Raw genomic sequence first — 20,135 nt, 5'->3', positions numbered from 1 at the left:
CATGTTCGTCATTCTTCATGGGTTGATCTTATTCTGGCCTCAGGTCTTCAGCATTTTGATCAAGTTGGTTTCTACAAGTAAGCTCCCTTGGTAGATCTATGAACTCTGTGCTTGCAGAAGGCATCTATATGTGTGGGGACAGAGCAGGATTATGGCGTTGAGATAGAGAATCAAACCATAATCACATGGAATAGTGGAACAAGCTCAAAAAGCTGCCTTGCCTAATACAATTTTCTCTGTTTCTATATTTGCCATGCATGTCTGTGTAAGTGTGGGCAGCTTGCCACTGGCAGGCAACATGTTCTGGTTCATTACCACACTTCACTATGGGGTTTTTATGATCTCTGTGCTTTAATCAATTTGTCATGCATTCAGTAAATCTTATTTTTTCCTGGTAAGGATTAACTGAAGACAATGAATCAAATGATTTTCAATCTTTTAATAGAAAACTTATTTATCATAAGTACTTTACAATTGGGGCGTAATAATGTTGTACTGATAGAAAAATTGTAAATAGAATGCTAATATACAGGTAGAAGCTAACTATTTTCTTCAATACAAAGATTTTAATGAGCAACAAGGGCAGAATTGCATGTCATGTGGGAAGAAATTAATCAAAGTTTTCATTTTGTGAGCAACAGTGAGAAGAAAAATAGTGCAGAATTATCTTTAAACCCATGATTGAGTATAGATCTGCAGAAGCCAAGTCTTTGATGTCCTGACTCTTGTACTTATGTGTTAGCTACCTTGGTGAATTTAATAACTTAATTACTCTCAGTAATTAGTGCTACAGGAACAAATGATTGGGGCATTTGATCATCTCTCGGTCTCCTGCTGACCTCCACACTCTCTTATGTTTCTCATATTGCTTAATCCTTCCTTAGGTCCTCCTGGCATTATTACTGGCATTAATGGTGAAAATAGCAAAAAAAAATCAACATTTCCACAACTACTAGATTTAATGCTAGATTTAATGCCTTGTTTGTTCACACGTTTTGTTTTGTTGAACCGGAATTTCTTTTTTGGCCAAAGTTCCCCATTTAGGTGAGTGTGTAATAGTTTATTACATTTTCTTTAGATTGTGGTAATTAATTCCACCCTTGATACGTTATTTATATTGAATAGATCCTTTATTTATAATGAACAGAATTTGTAACGCATTGAGTTATTTTCCATAGATATTACAAGATTTTTCAATGTATCACTTAGCGTGAAAACCCCAAAGGAACAGTGTAAAGAGGTGTTTGTGTTGTTTGCTTCAGGCTCACTGCTGATCTATTAAAGTTGCAATGGGAAATCTTTGTGAAAATTATTGGTGAAAATCATGAACCTAAATGTTCTCACATTTGGGGAATAAGATGGTGGTTAAACTGGCCAAACACAGTTTTGTGCTTTCAAGCTCCACCTGGTGGCGGCAATCTGAAGTGTAGACAACCCAGGTGTTCAAAGCATAGATATACAGCATTGAAACAGACCTTTCAGCTCACTGGGTCCATGCTGATCATTGATCACCTGTATACTAGTTCTATGTCCTCAATGCCAGGGTCAATTTACAGAAGCCAATTAACCTACAAACCTGCACATCTTTGGAATGTGGGAGGAAACCGGAGCACCTGGAGAAAACCCACACGATCACAGGGAGAATGTACAAACTCCATACAGACGGCACCTGTAGTCAGGATTGAACCTGGGTTTCTGGTGCTGTGAGAGTGCTCCACATCCCAGTATGACAACAGGCACATCAATTTATATATACACAGGGTAATGCAGATGCTCCTTTACAAAAACAGACACAACATCCATGCTGGGGTAATTCAGCGGGTCAGGCAGCATTTCTGAAGAACATGGATATGTGACGTTTTGGGTCAAGACCCTTCTTCAGACCCAATTAACATCTTGCCTTTAATGTTGCAGTATATCTCCAGTCACTTCACAGAACCATTTAAAAACAAAACTTGATTCCAAATCATGTAAGCAGGTGAGATCGGGTGGCCAAAAGTTTTAGCAATGATGTAGATTTTTTTTTAAGGAATATCTTAAAAGAGGTCCGTAAATTGGAGAGATTGAACTCTCCAATATCACCAAGAGATTGTAATAAAAACATAGTTTAGTGTCTTGGCAATTTAAGTCATAGCTGTCAAATAATGATTATAGATTTATGATGATGGAAGGGACTATAGAGGCAGGCCGGGACTAGATCTTGGTGGCATTTGAAACAAGCATGCAGATTTTAAAAGTGAAGCTTTGCCTAACCAAGAGCCACTGAAGGCCAGGAACATTGGGCCTCCGTAGAGGTAACAGCGGAGGCCTCAATAGGCCTGACTTTGGGAGAACTGGGGATGGGGGCTGGACATTGTGCCTTCCCCCACAGTGGTATCCATTGTGGGGGGATGATTTTTGTGTGTAAGTGACTATTTTAGTTTGTGTCCAAGATGGCTGTCGGAAGGGAGAGTGTACGCTGGCGCGGTTTAGCTGCCGCTGCTCTCTCTTCACATTGTGGTTTTAATTTTTTTGTCTTTGGATCGAATTCTGTCTTTAATTTGCGTATTGGCGATGTCTTTATTATTTATTTTACTCCAATTATATGTTTTTTACTCTTGTTAAATTCTGTAAGGTGTCCTTGAGACTTTTGAAAGGAGCCCACAAATAAAATGTATTATTATTATTATTATTGAGGAGAAACAAGCACAGTGCTGATTTGGTCAAGTTACCACATGAGCAGGATATTCTTGTATGATGATATCCATGAAGTATGGTGGGTTGGCTAAGAATGCGATGTTGCTTTCAGGAACAGATAAGTTAAAGCACGTGGAGGTTTTATCGATGGAAGTTGGCAGTATTTGGGATTGCATAGATATGTGGTCTGGTGTTCCTCTCATGGGCAAGTATAACATTATGATTCGATATTATTTATCCCAGGAGGGAAATTGGTTTGCCAACAGTCATAAAACCCACCAAGATACATGAAACATGAAATTAAAGTTAAATTAAATGGCATCAAGGTTATCGGCTGTCTGGTTCAGTTTCAGACTGTGGGCTGAAAATGATAGTGAGGGGTTTGCAGGACTGAAACCACTGGCTTTATTTCATTCAATAGTAAATAGAAAATCACAAATAAGCAGGAGTGGAGGGGATCTGGAGTAGGAATGAAATGAAGCTGATTGTTAGTAACATTAGAAGGAGAGTAGATTATGAAGCTGTGTTATCAGATGATGTTGATGGGAAAAGGTGGAGGATGCCCTAAGAATGGATGTTTGTGAGGTGTCGGGATGATGAAGCAGGAAGTAAAACCTTTTTGTGAGTCCATTGTTTACGATTGGACCACCGATAAGTGAAAGAGGTTCATGTGGTTTGATGCAGCTGCAAGACATGGAGGCAGTGGAATTAGCCGAGGTGGTTGACTAATTCCTGTCGGCACAAGGAGGACAGAGGGATAGATTGCCAAGATCAAAATCGCATGCGATGTAATTTGTTGCATAGTTTTGCATGAATCATTTGCATGAATGTAGAAATTCATATTTAGAAGCTCTGCACGGCCTTGCAACGTTTGCATGACCCTGCACACATTTGCTACCTTTGTCCAGTTATTTGCAACAAGCCCGCATTAAGTTTCACCAGATATATTTCCAACCGTTCCACCACCACCTCACTCAACAATTATTCTCTGTTCCTTCCATCTTGATGGCACTAATCTTTCTCCAACTTCCCCTCAATTCTCTATCTGCTTCTACTCTTTGGATCTTCCTGGTCTTCACTTCAGCTTTCCATTCTCTTGAGGTATCTCCCATTCTCATTCCCAAACGTGTCCTCCTCCCACGCCCTCCAAAACCTGTCCCACTTTGATCTTTTGCAAACTCCTCAGTCTTATTTTCTCACTGCTTCCTCATGCAATTATCAGACAATTGTAGTTTCTTTTGATCACTGTCCCAGACTTATATCCATAGCATTACCAAGGCATTGAATAATTATCGACTTTACTTTCCCCATGCGTTTTTTCCCCACCATGATAACTGAACTTTTGCTTTGAATGATTCCTGCTCTATCACTAAACAAATTGAATGCTCATACAAGTTGAGCCTCTTGCCTGAGGTTATCCCTAATGCCCATTGCTGAGTCTTCAAATATCTTCCCTTCCTTACACCACTACATTTTAATTCACACTTATAATTCTTCCACAAAAACAGCACTGGCTTTGTTTTCACAGGCATAACCCAAGGCTTGCTTTAAATACTTTTTAAAATGTATTCTTTGTCTGCTCATATGAAAGAGATGTCTGCATTTTAAACTATTTAAAGGCAAATTCTGCATTTGGACGGAAAATGTACTAAGGATGTTTTCTTAAGACGAGTCTCCATTAAATTGATTGTTGTTTAACGCATTACAACTTTTAGTTATCTAATGACTAAATAAATAATTGTTATCTAAATAACTATTCATTATTTACAAAGCTTACATCAGAGGTTCTCTAAATAACTTGTTTTCTGCCACAATATGAATTGCCCTGAAATTCTAGGCAGCTTTTTAAGTCGATACTGGAAATAGGTACAGAGGATAGAGTACAGAATGCAGAAGTGGGTGTGGGAGGATATAGTGGAGGTCTAGTTGTGGTTGCATCAAAGATTATGCTTCATATGGGAGAGTGGGAGGCATCTCACATGTGCTGTGTAATTATGTAATTGTGCTTGCGATCACTGGGAACAGCAGCCATAAACTCTTTTAATTGCCATGGTTGTAATAGGGCTGTTTTCCGTGTTGAAATTGATTTGATCGTGATTGATTTTATCTCGGATGGGCATTTAAAAACTAAATTGTTTTACAATACATTGTAAAATGCATTGTAAAAGTGCCTATTTACTTTTTATATGCTCACCTGAGGCTACTGAACAATATTGGGCTCCTGGGACAGATATCCTCGAACAAGCTCAGAATCTTGGGGAATGTATTGTATGTATTATGGCCATTCATCTTTGGGCACCATGTTTAAAGATCAACAAAACACAGGAAATTGGGTTTGCCAGTCTTTGCCTTAACTGAGCAGATTACAGTATTATTATGCCCCCGGTCATAACTATTTTGTGATACCTGGTCTAATCTTTGATGCCTCACTGGCCTTTTTTAGTTGTAACTGCCTCATTTTTTGCTCAGACTTTATGCACGGAGCTCTCTTGTGCTCACCACCATCAACTTCTGAGCAATACCTTGATTAGTATGGGTGTCAGGGGTTATGGGGAGAAGGCAGGAGAATGGGGTTAGGAGGGAGAGATAGATCAACCAATGGGAAAGGGGTAGCAACACTTATAGGGGTGTATTATAGACCGCCAAATGGGGAGCGAGAATTGGAAGAGCAAATATGTAAGGAGATTGCAGATATTAGTAGTAAGCACAAGGTAGTGATTGTGGGAGATTTCAATTTTCCACACATAGACTGGGAAACACATTCTGTAAATGGGCTGGATGGGTTGGAGTTTGTAAAATGTGTGCAGGATAGTTTTTTGCAACAATACATAGAAGTACCTACTAGAGAAGGGGTGGTACTGGACCTCCTGTTAGGAAATGAGATGGGTCAGGTGGCAGAGGTATGCGTTGGGGAACAGTTCGGGTCCAGTGATCACAATACCATTAGTTTCAATATAATTATGGAGAGGGACAAAACTGGACCTAGGGTTGAGATTTTTGATTGGAGAAAGGCTAACTTTGAGGAGATGCGAAAGGATTTAAAAGGAATGAATTGGGACATTTTGTTTAATGGGAAAGATGTGGAAGAGAAATGGAGGACATTTAAAGGTGAAATTTTAAGTGTACAGAATCTTTATGTCCCTGTTCGGTTGAAAGGAAATAGTAAAAATTGGAAAGAGCCATGGCTTTCAAGGAGAAATTGGACATTTGGTTCGGAAAAAGAGGGAGATCTACAATAGTTATAAGCAGCATGGAGTAAATGAGGTGCTTGAGGAGTATAAAGAATGTAAAAAGAATCTTAAGAAAGAAATTAGAAAAGCTAAAAGAAGATATGAGGTTGCTTTGGCAAGTAAGGTAAACGTAAATCCGAAGGGTTTCTACCGCTATATTAATAGCAAAAGGATAACGAGGGATAAAATTGGTCCATTAGAGAGTCAGAGTGGCCAACTATCTGCAGAGCCAAAAGAGATGGGGGAGATATTGAACAGTTTCTTTTCTTCGGTATTCACCAAGGAGAAGGATATTGAATTATGTGAGGTAAGGGAAACAAGTAGAGTAGCTATGGAAACTATGAGGATCAAAGAAGAGGAAGTACTGACACTTTTGAGAAATATAAAAGTGGATAAGTCTCCAGGTCCGGACAGGATATTCCCTAGGACATTGAGGGAAGTTAGTGTAGAAATAGCAGGGGCTATGGCAGAAATATTTCAAATGTCATTAGAAACGGGAATAGTGCCGGAGGATTGGCGTACTGCGCATGTTGTTCCATTGTATAAAAAGGGGTCTAAGAGTAAACCTAGCAATTATAGACCTGTTAGTTTGACGTCAGTGGTGGGCAAATTAATGGAAAGAATACTTAGAGATAATATATATAAGCATCTGGATAAACAGGGTCTGATTAGGAACAGTCAACATGGATTTGTGCCTGGAAGGTCATGTTTAACTAATCTTCTTGAATTTTTTGAAGATGTTACTCGGGAAATTGATGAGGGTAAAGCAGTGGATGTTGTGTATATGGACTTCAGTAAGGCCTTTGACAAGGTTCCTCATGGAAGGTTGGTTAAGAAGGTTCAATGGTTGGGTATTAATGGTGGAGTAGCAAGATGGATTCAACAGTGGCTGAATGGGAGATGCCAGAGAGTAATGGTGGATGGTTGTTTGTCAGGTTGGAGGCCAGTGACGAGTGGGGTGCCACAGGGATCTGTGTTGGGTCCACTGTTGTTTGTCATGTACATCAATGATCTGGACGATGGTGTGGTAAATTGGATTAGTAAGTATGCAGATGATACTAAGATAGGTGGGGTTGCGGGTAATGAAGTAGAGTTTCAAAGTCTACAGAGAGATTTATGCCAGTTGGAAGAGTGGGCTGAAAGATGGCAGATGGAGTTTAATGCTGATAAGTGTGAGGTGCTACATCTTGGCAGGACAAATCAAAATAGGACGTACATGGTAAATGGTAGGGAATTGAAGAATGTAGGTGAACAGAGGGATCTGGGAATAACTGTGCACAGTTCCATGAAAGTGGAATCTCATGTAGATAGGGTGGTAAAGAAAGCTTTTGGTGTGCTGGTCTTTATAAATCAGAGCATTGAGTATAGAAGTTGGGATGTAATGTTAAAATTGTACAAGGCATTGGTGAGGCCAATTCTGGAGTATGGTGTACAATTTTGGTCGCCTAATTATAGGAAGGATGTCAACAAAATAGAGAGAGTACAGAGGAGATTTACTAGAATGTTGCCTGGGTTTCAGCAACTAAGTTACAGAGAAAGGTTGAATAAGTTAGGGCTTTATTCTTTGGAGCGCAGAAGGTTAAGGGGGGACTTGATAGAGGTTTTTAAAATGATGAGAGGGATAGACAGAGTTGACGTGGAAAAGCTTTTCCCACTGAGAGTAGGGAAGATTCAAACAAGGGGACATGACTTGAGAATTAAGGGACTGAAGTTTAGGGGTAACATGAGGGGGAACTTCTTTACTCAGAGAGTGGTAGCTGTGTGGAATGAGCTTCCAGTGAAGGTGGTGGAGGCAGGTTCGTTTTTATCATTTAAAAATAAATTGGATAGTTATATGGATGGGAAAGGAATGGAGGGTTATGGTCTGAGCGCAGGTATATGGGACTAGGGGAGATTATGTGTTCGGCATGGACTAGAGGGGTCGAGATGGCCTGTTTCCGTGCTGTAATTGTTATATGGTTATTATATGGTTATATGATTGAATGGTCTAATTCTGCCCCTATCACTTGTGACCTTACGACCTCGGTTGTTTTTGAGGTGTGGTTCCAAAGTAGCCCAAATTGGGAAGGTGTAACAAGTGGTTAGGAAAGTAAAAATAACATACTGGTCTGTCTTGCAAGAATGTTAGAGTTCCGATACAGGGAGGCATTTTACAATTGTACCCGGTACTAGTGAGGCCACACCTGGAGTACTGTGCATAGTTTTAGTAATCTTACTTGAGATATAATATATTGGCCTTGAAGACTATCCAAAAGAGATTCACCAATCTCATTACCGGGATGACTAATTTATTCAATCACAAACAGTTAAAGATCTCAAGTCAATATTCTTTGCAGTTTAGAAGAACGAAGGCTGATTTGATTGAGACATGTAAAACCCTAAGGTGGATTGACAGGTTCGATGTTGAAATTTTTCCTTATTGGGAGAATTGCAAAGAAGAAAACATAGACTGGGGCTGTCATTTAAAGGTCAGAAGAACTTATCGCAGCTGATTGTTAATTCCTGGAATTCGCTACCCGGTGGGTTATGCAGGCGTGTAGCATTAGTGATGGGAGTGCAGAAGGAGGAGCAGGAGGGGAGAGGAGACGTGGGATGGTGGTACTTGGAGAAATAAAAAATGTTTGAAATAACAATGTTGAGGGTGATACCAAACTGGAGGAGACATATAGCTGTGATCAGATTGAATGGTGGGGCAGGATTGAGCGGCCAAGTGGCCTACACATGCTTGTATTTTGAATGTAATGTAATGTTCACAGCATTCTTGCTAAGTTGTGACATCAAATCTTCCTCCAGAGACTTGAACACGACCCTAAGCTGATGCTACGCCATCAGATGTGCTTGATGTGTTTGACGAGTCATTAAAATGAACATTGATCAGATCCTGTGATACATTTGTGAAGAATGACTAGTGGTTACCTGTGGTATCTTTGCCAATATATATCCTCTAAATCATCCTGCATCAAATGGATTTTGTGGACTGAATTACAGAACTGTTCGCATGGTCTTGCTGTGTGCAATGTGGCTGAGCATATCTTACAGTGCCCTCCATAATGTTTGGGCCAAAGACCCATCATTTATTTATTTGCCTCTGTACTCCACAATTTGAGATTTGTAATAGATAAAAAACACATGTGGTTAAAGTGCACATTGTCAGATTTTAATAAAGGTCATTTTTATATATTTGGTTTCACCATGTTGAAATTACAGCAGTGTTTATACATTGATAGATTGATTGATTGATATAATTTAATTGCCACACAACAAAGGTCGGTGGTATTTGGGTTGCCAGCAGCGGTACAGTAATAAAGAACACAACCACAATAAAAATTTTACACAAACATCCACCACAGCATTCATTACTGTGGTGGAAGGCACAGAGCTTGGCCAGTCTTCCTCCATTTTCCCCCGTGGTCGGGACCTCCACCCTCCACAGCCGTTGCTGCGGGCGTCCAGATGGTAAGGGACAAAGTCGCTTCTCCATGGAAGAGGCGGCCGAAACGGTTTCCCCCTTACCCCCCCACACCACCCCCCACACATAACACACAAAGAAACATTAAAAACAGACTTTTAAACATACTAAAAAAATAAAAAAAGTTGAAAAAAGACGGACACGCTGCCGACAGGCTGCTGCCAGTGCAGCGCAGCGCCCCCTACATAGTCCCCACATTTCAGGGCACCATAATGTTTGGGACACAGAAATGTCATGCAAATGAAAGTAGTCATCAAAAGTATTTTGTTGCATATCCTTTGCATGCAATGACTGCTTGAAGTCTGCGATTCATGGACATCACCAGTTGCTGGGTGTTTTCTCTGGTGATAACACCCCCACCACCGTGTTTCACAGATGAGGTGGTATGCTTTGGATCTTGGGCAGTTCCTTCTCTCCTCCATACTTTGTTCTTGCCATCACTCTGATATGTTAATCTTCGTCTCATCTGTCCACAAGACCTTTTTCCAGAACTGCTCTTCTCAGTACTTCTTGTCAAAATGTAACCTGGCCATCCTATTTTTGCGGCTAACCAGTGGTTTGCATCTTGCAGTGTAGCCGCTGTATTTCTGCTCACAAAGTCTTCTGTGGACATTTGTCATTGACAAATCCACACCTGACTCCAGAAGAGTGTTTCCGATCTGTTGAGTAACAGCAATAAATGTTTCCAAAGGTGATAGAAAGACCGGAGGAAAAACTGTGTGCTGAGAGCTCTCTTATTCCTGCATTAAGGAGGCAACTAAACTCACCTGAGCAATTACAAATGCCTGTGATGCCATATATCCCCAACATTATGCTGCCCTGAAATGGGGGGGGGGGGGGGACTATGTATAAACACTGCTGTAATTTATACATGGCTTTTTTTTCTATTACAAATTTAAAATTGTGGAGTACAGAGGCAAATAAATAAATGATGGGTCTTTGTCCCAAACATTATGGAGGGCAGTGTATATTAGAACAGTGCTCCACAATGATTCAGGAAGTCCTGATAATAGAGCTGCTATGTCTCAAAATCCTCTCAATACTAGCCACTGCTGGTTTTGTATTCATTTCCATCTCAATCTACGTCTGTCTTGCTGTCAGCAAAGTATCCACAACACTATGCTTATTTTCATCTTTCCAGATCTTAATGCCTTTAACAACCCTTCTGCATTCCATTCATACGCCTGCTTAATGCTCATGCTGCATTTCAGTCCTACTACACAATGCAATGTCGTTGCCTCCTTGTGTTGCTTCCTTATCAGAGTAATGCCAATTTCCTTGATGTTTATTTTATTTAAAATTCATGGAAAATTTGAGAATTTATATTGAATTTAGAATGCTTCTCTCTGCTCAGAATGTTAGTTCAGGCCTTGCGATTTCTGGGATAATTTCCTGTCCTGACCAATAATTTACACTGATATTCTGCCTCCTGGTGTCTTGGAGGAGCTTTTCAATTATTTTAGTTATGTTTCTTTAACCCTTATTTTACACATTGGCCATTTAAATGTAATCAAGATTTTCTTTTATGCATGTTTTAAGTAGAGAAAACTTTGTGGTTCTATTTTTTCTTATGTCCTTGAACAATTTTTTTACCTTCAGAGGACTCCATTTTTCTTCTTCTTTGGGAGGTGAATACCCCTGCTGTGCCCAGTATTTATTACTTAAATGTTATTTCCCTTGAAGGTGCTGGTGTGTAGAAGGATTGTTAGTTAATAGCTTCCAGGATTTTGATTCAGTGAAGACGTGAGAATGTTTATCCAAGACAATGTGCATTTCAAAGGAGAATTTGGAAGTGAGGGAATTTCCATTGCCTGCTTCCTTTGTATTTTTATTGTCAAAGAATGATTTGATATAATATTTAATTTTTTTCATTGTATTTGCCACTCTTTGAGGCATCTGATAAGCCTACATTCGCACCTTAATGCCTCCAATACACTAATCAAAATACAAGTTGTGTTGCCATGGTAATCTTTTGAACAGTGCATTTGTGTTCATTCGTCAAACTCTGAATTTACTTTAGCATATCTGCATATTCCTGGGATGTTAAAGCTAAAGGTTCTCATTGTTAATTGATAGATTTTCATAGTCTAACTTTCTGTTTTTGATCCTGGCACCCTCAATAGTAAATAATATTTCTCCCAGCCCAGTAACATTAATACCTTTCCCTTTGCTTTCATCCTTTGCACTTCAGGGCTCTGAAATAAATATACTGTGTCGTCACCTGTATTTAAGAGCCTGTCCAATTTACGCAATTTTTTCGCCGACTGCCGGCACCCGTCATCATCGCAGCAGGTCGCCAACATTTTCCAACATGTTGAAAGTTTTCGGCGACCTGCTGCGGCTATGACGGGTGCTGGCAGTCGACGAAAAAATCGCGTAAGTTGGACAGGCCCTTTACCATCTGTTATGGTTTGCATCGCAAACAAGTTAAGCTATTCCATTTCCTTTTTCTGGAAATAATGAGTTCAATACTTTTCTGTAGGTTGAATGGATTCCATTCACTATTTCGTGTGATGGAAGAATACGTAAAAAAATCCAAAGTTAATGGAATGTACTGCTTTGATCCACTGGAATATAAATACAGCATCTCCCTTAAAGCTTTTATGTACTTATGTTATTTTCTTCCTTGATAAGAATGATGGAATTTTGTGTATGCCTACAGCTGAATTTTGCCCCCCTCTGAACTTTTGTTGTAATTTTTGGTTTAACATTTTCTTTTGAAGTTGACAGTTTTGTTTGAAGTTGCTGGTTGGTCCTTGCTAGCTTTCTGGTTTGTCATGAAAAGAATATATTATCTGCTTTAGAAAAATAATTCATGAGGTTTTATGTACACAGAGTAAATTTTGCATGCTCTTATTTTCTGTTCATATATACTTAAGATACTGTGTTTGACTCGGATTTAATTTCCGGAAAGAGAAAATCAATATTGGAATTAAATCTATTTTCAATCTCCATTCAGATCCATGTCCTATTTTTGTGTTAGGCAAGATAGCAAACTCATTTTTAAGTGCTTACTACTATAAAGCACCAGAGGCTACAACTGTTGAATGTAAGTACAGCAAAAATTCGCTCATAGTTTCTTACAATTAAAATGTTGCCTTTGACACTGGCCACATTTGGCCTTTGACACAGTCATAAGGTATTTTCAGCTGAACTACTGAGTAATTCAAATATTCTTCTGGAAAGCTGAATAAATTGTTTTACAGTAATAGCCAATTTAGAGAGAGGTGGAGTGAATTTTTCAAAGTTCTGCATACATTAGGAAGTTCGGCATGTCCCCAACAACTCTCAACAACTTCTGCAGATGCACCGTGGAAAGCATTTTATCGGGATGCACCACAGCATTGTTTGGGAACTGCAAGAAATTGCAGAGAATTGCAGAAGCAGCCCAGAACATCACGCAAACCAACCAAGCTTCCATTGACTCGATTTACATGTCACGCTGCCTCGGCAAGGCCAGCAGCATAGTCAAGGATGATTCCCACCCCAGACATTCCCTCTTCTACCCTCGCCCATTAGGCAAGATGTACAGAAGTGTGAAAACACACGCTCTAGATTCAGGGACCTAGCTGTTATCAGGCAACTGGACCAACCTATTACCAACTAGAGAACGTTCTCGACCTACTATCTACCTCATTGGAGACCTTTAGACTATCTTTAATTGGACTTTATTGGACTTTATTTTGCACTGAGCGTTATTCCCTTTATCCTGTATCGGTACATTGTGGACGGCTTGATTGTAATCATGTATACACTTACCGCTGACTGGATAGCACAGAACAAAAAAATATTTCACTGTACCACGAAATATGTGACACTAAACTCAATTAAACATCATTTTAGGAGGGAACAAGAACTCATTTATCACCTGGTTCAGTTTTCAAATGTTATAATAAGTGGCATGAAGTCTAAAAATCTGAATTCTATGGAAATATAGGATTATTATTTTAAGTGTGTTTTAATCAGTTGCCTCAGTCATGCAACAGAGGTCGTGATTATTTTTTACATTCGGGTGTGTCCTCTAGATAATGATCTTGCAATAGTGAAGACATTGTAATGGCCAATATTTGCATTTTCTGCGTGTAATTTTCGAACAAACGTAGCTCCAATGTGATATAATTAGTGATCCAGCCGTCAAATCCTCCTCATCTGCAATTATGCTGAAATCACCTGAATTGATATGAATATCAGATATTTATGATTAATCACACAAGGTGTGTGAGGTTTTGATAATATGTTACTTCACCAACATTTATTTATTGGAAAAGTATCTGGGCTCATAAAAATAATTTTAAGTATCTAGACTAGACTGCAATTTCCTAACTTAACATTTTGAAAGAATATGTCAATTATTCGCATTTAGATTTAATTTCTTATATTTCTGTTTCTAACTTAATCTATATACATCCCCATTTTTTTTATTGCTCTGCATACTGTTTAAAAAAAAGTAATTGAAAATGCCTCGAGGTTTCCAGACATTGAGAATTCTTAAATGTGATTGGCTTAGACAGTTTAACGACTTCACAGCTACTGGTTATCAAGGATTCTCAGCAGCATATGTCAAAAGCGGGAAGATCTTGGCAGGCTGCTTTTATTAATGTCTATGTGCAGTGCTGCAGCTTGAATGTTGACCTTAAATTCTGGACTTTTTATGTTTAGAAATCTTTAATAGGAGCTACTGTATGATGTCTCGAAAGTCATTGTCAAGCGTATGTTTATTGAGATTTGTGCTTCAGTAGCACAAACCATAAAGTATGACAATTGCCTTTTTTTACTGAAGAAATCCCAGTGAAAGTGCATTTGCCTTGCGATGTAAATAAATCTTTAGAAGATAGCAAGTGGATTATGTAGCCATTGAGGAATCATTCTGCAAGTCATTCCTACTTAGCCATTATTATGAATTAAAAAAAAAACGCATTTGAAGAAGCAGAATCTGATCATGTGATAGGAGCAGAATTAGGCCATTCGGCCCATCAATACTCTGCCATTCAATCATGGCTGATCTAGCTCTCCCTCTTAACCCCATTCTCCTGCCTTCTCCCCATAACCTCTGACACCCGCACTAATCAAGAAATGTACTTGCCAGGAAATATTTAGCCAATGGGGTTAAAGGGACAGTGGCTGTCCGGGTATGAAATTGGCTGAGAGATGGATAACAGGGAGCAGTTCCTTTGGCTGGAGGGAGTTATTCAGTGCTCTTCCTCAGTGGTTGATGTAAGGACCACTACTCTTTGACATGCATTAAATAACTGGATTTGGATAATGAGGGTTCAAAACATCTTGGAAATGCCGCAATACATTGAACAATGTGGTCAAAGAAACCAGAGAACTGCAGACAAGTTGGCCTGAAGGAAAACTGTTGTTCTTTATTATTAAGGAAGAGGTAGCTGAGCCCTTGGGAAAAAAAAACAAAAAAAACTGGGGCAGACTCAACATGGATTTATGAAAGATAAATCAAGTTTGACAAATCTGAGGGAATGTTTTTAATGCATGTAAGTAGCAGAATAGATAAGGGGCAGTTGATAATGTTCCTAAGGTCATAAGTCATAGGTGCTGAATTTGGCCATTCTGCCGAACCCAGTCTCATGGCTGATCTATCTTTCCCTCTCAACCCCATTCTCCTGCCTTCTCCCCATTACCTTTGATACACTTACTAATCAAGTAATCTCTGCCTTAAAATATAATTTGACGTGTTCCCCACAGGCATCTGTGGCAATGAATTCCTTAATGTGTATTTCTTCTTTCGGAAGATAAGGTGCTGCTCAAAATATTATTAAGCGAATTTGGAGTGCATGGTATGGATTGAAAATTGGTTGATGAGCAGAAAAAAAGGGAATAAATTAATACTTGACAGATTGGGTGGATATGGCTACAGGATTGGTGTTGGGCCCTAGCTGTTCACAATCAAATTAATCAAATGAGGTATCAAACGTAATATATCTCAGTTTGCTTTTGATAGAAAACCTGATGACTGAGCTATGAGGTAGATGTAGATTAATCAAGGCAAAGGACATATAAAATGAATTAGAAAGGACATGGCAGATGGAAGGCCATGCAGTGCATTCAGAAAGTATTCAGACCCCTTCACTTTTTCCACATTTTGTTATGTTACAGCCTTATTTTAAAATGGATTAAATTCATTTTTTGTTATCATCAATCTACACACAATACCCCAGAATGAAGAAGCGAAAACAGGTGTTTAGAAATTTTTGCAAAGTAATTAAAAAAAAAAAAGTAAAATCACATTTGCATAAGTATTCAGACCCTTTACTCAATACTTTGTTGAGGCACCTTTGGCAGCGACTACAGCCTCCAGTCTTCTTGGGTATGATACTACAAGCTTGGCACACCTATATTTGGGTAAATTCTCCCATTCTTCTCTGCAGATCCTCTCAAGCTCTGTCAGGTTGGATGGGGAGCGTCGATGGACAGCTAATTTCAGGTCCCTCCAGAGATGTTCGATCGGGTTCAAGTCCGGGCTCTGGCTGGGCCATTCAAGAACATTTACAGACTTGTCACGAAGCCACTCCTGCGTTGTACTGGCTGTATGCTTAGGGTCATTGTCCTGTTGGAAGGTGTTACTAAAATTTCTAAACACCTGTTTTCGCTTCTTCATTCTGGGGTATTGTGTGTAGATTGATGATAAAAAAATATGAATTTAATCCATTTAAAAATAAGGCTGTAACGGAACAAAATGTGGAAAATGTGAAGGGGTCTGGATACTTTCTGAATGCACTGTATATAACATTGTGAGATAATGAAATTTGATAGAAAAAATAGAAATGCAAAACACATCTTAAAATGGTCAGTGCTTTAAAGGTGTTAATGGTCAGAAATACCCAGGTGTTTTTGTACATGGATCAATTTCAGAAGTGATCTCCCACATAGAAAATTCTTCAGGACCTTGGGAGGATAATTGCGGAGTTTATGTTTCCTCTGGTTTCAATGTCTAATACCAGGCATCACATCCTCACAATAAGAGGTCGGCCATTTAAGAAGCTTCTTCACTCAGAGGGTAAAGCATTCTAAGAATTGCTACCAAGGATGACTGTGGAAGATTAGTCATTGAATATATTCAAGGTAGATGGGTAGATTTTTAGATGTTGAATGTATTAAAAGATGTTGGGTTAGTGTGGGAAAGTGTTGCTTATGTGAAAGATCAGTGATAATCTTATTGAATGGCAGAGCAGACACGAGAGGCAAAATTATTTACTCCTGCTTCTGTTTCTGATATTAGTTTGTTCCTGATGCATCAGAAAGCATGACATTTCAGAAGGATATAGACTGAAGAAGTGGACAGATGCACAGCAACTGAGATTTAGTGTGTAAAAGTGAAGAGTAAACCATTTTTGTCAAAGGAATTTGGAGAGTGAATATTTGCAATCTCCTCTTTCCTACTTCATTCATATAGTTACAATGTTAAGGGGAGCTTCCGGAACAGAAAGATGGGAATGTAAGCACACATAGTTTGTGAGGGTGTTATTTAAAAGGTTTTTTTTTTGTAGTGAGGACTGTGGTGGCAGATTTTCATATCTTTCGAGAAATTAACTCCCTAGCCGCTAAATGGATGAGCAGGGATAAGGGGAATATCTTCGATATGCATGCGAGCTGGCTCACAGAGACCTTCAGAGCTTCTTCACAGATATGGCTTAAAAACACAGTCTTTTGATGAATAAATGCTTTATTGTTGATAGAAAACTAAGATACATCCAAATTTCTTCCGACTCGTTACTACAATCTTCATCAAACTCCAGCTTATTACTTCAAACATTATAAAACTGCTCGTGTCTAGATCCATAACACTGGCATGATCTCCTTTATGGCTCGCCTGATCTCCTTTGGTCTCACATGGTCGAAGGGTTAACCTTCTCCCTACTCGCTCCAAACTGCACTAAAAACTAAACTTCTGCGCAAGCATCTTAGCTCCAAACACGCCCAAAAACACGCCATAAATCCCACCCAAAATAAAACAGTCAGTCTAAAATTTAAAGACACATGCCATCATCAATGACATGCAAAACAGGCCAAATGGCCACTATGCACTGCACTACACAAACAAGGTATTAATGCTAAACCAGGCCCTGCCTCACATGGAGTGTTATGGCCATTCTGGGTATTACCATTACAAATTGATGCTAAGTGTTTAGAGTAGGCACAGAAGAAACTGAACAGAATGATCTCAGGGATGAAAGATTAATTGTTTGATGAAATTGGAGAAGTTGATCTTTTCTCCTTACAAAAATAAGTTTTTGATAGCAGTCCAAAATCATGAATAGTATTTTTGTACTAAATGAGAATCTGCCCAATTCCAGATTATCAATAATATCCCTGTCCCACTTAGGCCATTTTTTAGGCAACTACAGGCGACTAGGCTGTCGCCACATGGTCGCCGGGGTGTCGCCTGTATGGTCTCCTCAGTCGCCCAAAGAGTTGTACCTTTTTTCTGGTCGCCGCTGGATTTTGAAATGTTCAAAAAATTTTGGTGATAGTCGGCACCTGTGGGCTTGGCGCCAATGATCGTAGCCTGATGTAGGTGCTGTCGCCAGGATGACGTAGGTTGTCGCTAGGATGACGTAGGTTGTCGCCTGTGCTGACTTCGGTGATTTCCATTGGCGATTACCTACGTCAACTGGCAACACGTACCGGCGACTGAATTGTCTTACCTTGTCATAGCTTGTCGCGGGTAGACATAGGTTGTCATAGGTGTGGTCGTAGGTGGACGTCCAAATGGTCGCCGGTTGTCGGTAGCTTGCTGTAGCTTGACATCGACTAGGAGATAGGTTGTTGTAGTCATTGTCGTAGGCATTGTCGTAGGGGGGGGGGTTCCAGTCGCCGTTTTATCGGCGACCTGCTACAAACGACTATAACAGTCGCCGGCAGTTGCCAAAAAAATTGTCTAAGTGGGACAGGCCCATAACAGGTAGACACCAAATCGAGGAGATTGGCAAAAGAACTAGATATAGCATTAAGAAAGTATTATTTTAGTCTCATGGTTCTGAACTGAACAGCAATGCATGTTGGAAGTTAATTCTATGATAACTTTCAAAATATAATTAATACAGAATTAAAGGGACTAGTGCTGGAGTGAAGATACCAGTGGGACTTGATGACTTCGATAATCTGAAGATCTGGCACAGACATTGTGGCCAATGTCCTCTTCCTCCAATGGGGCACCATTTTGGTTCTAAGTACACCCTTGACAAACATGCGTTTTAAACAACATTTTCTTTTCTCTTCCAGGCCAAATACAAAGAAGACTTTGAAAAGAATCGAGGGAGAGGATTTAGCATTGTCACTGACACTCCTGAACTGCAAAGATTAAAAAGAACTCAAGAACAAATCAGTAATGTATGTAATGTTCTGTGCGAGAACATGCATGAGAATAGTGTTTTCTCTGTTCCTGTTTTCTTTTGCTAAATTAAATGATACTTAGATTGAATTGCTGCGTGACGAGAGAATGCAAAAGTATGTGCTGAAAATGGAATGCCTGGGTGTGGAATGTTTAATGACATGTGAAGTCCAGTTAACTCTTCTCCAAATTATTCCCTGTTTTACTTTATAATGTGCAATGCATCCCACCCAAAAGAAATGTTTTGGTAATTTGTTCTTACAGTTACATTTCTCAGATGATGATAATTGTTTTATTTCATACAGATTCTGGAAGTGCATGTGAGACTGTGAGAGTGTTTTGACATACACATTTATATATATATACACAAAAATACACCATATATCAGTTATGAATGATATCATCACCGCTTGATTCAGAAATAAAAATGTTTAGATTTGCAATAATCTTGACTTTTTAAAAATTGTATTTACTTGTTTTCCCATCTCTTAATCTCTGAAGGTCTGTGCAGACTGAAGGGATATTAGGCTTTCTTGATCTTCCACTACCTGAATTATTTCAAGTTCAATACATCTTATGTTAAGTAAAGGTACCGACCCACAATCTGTTCCTCTGTCTGTGCATTGTCTGTTGAAGACCACATGAATAATTGGATATTGATGTCTGCTGAGCTTTCCTTCCAAACAATGAATTTGCCACCTTAAAAAATATACCAAATTCAAGTTTAAATATTTTGACTCAAAGTAATTATTCCAGTGATTGTAGAATTAGATCAGAATTCTTGTGGTCTTTAAGAATTGTGTAAATGCAGTGGATCACCTATCTAAGCTGCATGTACTAACATTAAAATGGAAATGTTTGGTTGAGCACAGTGGATTTTTTTTTCTGGTGTTTGTTATTACCAAGAAATGTTTTTACCAACTATAAGGCACACTGACAGCACTATTAATCATTTTGAACGGAACATCTCGAGTTTCACACATTAAAGTGCATCTACAAGGACAGTGAAGAATATTATAAAATAAGGTATGTTTTTTTTTACTTGTACTTTTAAAGACTTGAATTATTTGGATCAGGATTTAATCAGTAACTGAATAAATTAAAATATATTTTTCTGCATGTGTATTAACTCAAATAATTTTATTTTATGGTTTATAGCAGAAAAGCCACAGTCATTGAAATCTAACCCTGAAGGCACAATTTGTGAAATACACCCTCAAAGTGATTTAACATGCACTTAGAATGGTATGTGGACACAGCAAAGTGATCAATCATGAGAATAAACTTACATCTGTGTGCCATTAAATCTTAGAAAATCTTTGCAATTTGGATTACTTCAGCTCTTATTAATTGATCTTCGGTGAGTTTCCTCAGTGAATAATCAGTGTTAACATGGTGTAAAATGATATTA

General features: G+C 38.9%; 1 protein-coding gene across 3 annotated transcripts in view; it reads left to right on the top strand.

The window, feature by feature from the left end:
* Nucleotides 1-20,135, top strand: part of nebl (nebulette) — a 308,612-nt gene that overhangs the window by 167,305 nt on the left and 121,172 nt on the right. For 2 of the 3 annotated variants that reach the window (XM_033015411.1, XM_033015403.1), the window contains exon 4: nt 18,616-18,723. In XM_033015411.1, the coding sequence (XP_032871302.1) occupies nt 18,616-18,723 (108 nt within the window). Of the gene's footprint in view, nt 1-18,615; nt 18,724-19,195; nt 19,751-19,885; nt 20,085-20,135 lie in introns of those variants that run through there. The other variant, XM_033015397.1, reaches the window with a different exon arrangement.

The sequence above is a fragment of the Amblyraja radiata genome, chromosome 2 (genome assembly GCF_010909765.2).
Source record: "Amblyraja radiata isolate CabotCenter1 chromosome 2, sAmbRad1.1.pri, whole genome shotgun sequence".
Taxonomy (NCBI): domain Eukaryota; kingdom Metazoa; phylum Chordata; class Chondrichthyes; order Rajiformes; family Rajidae; genus Amblyraja; species Amblyraja radiata.
This window is presented reverse-complemented; position numbering and strand designations above follow the sequence as displayed.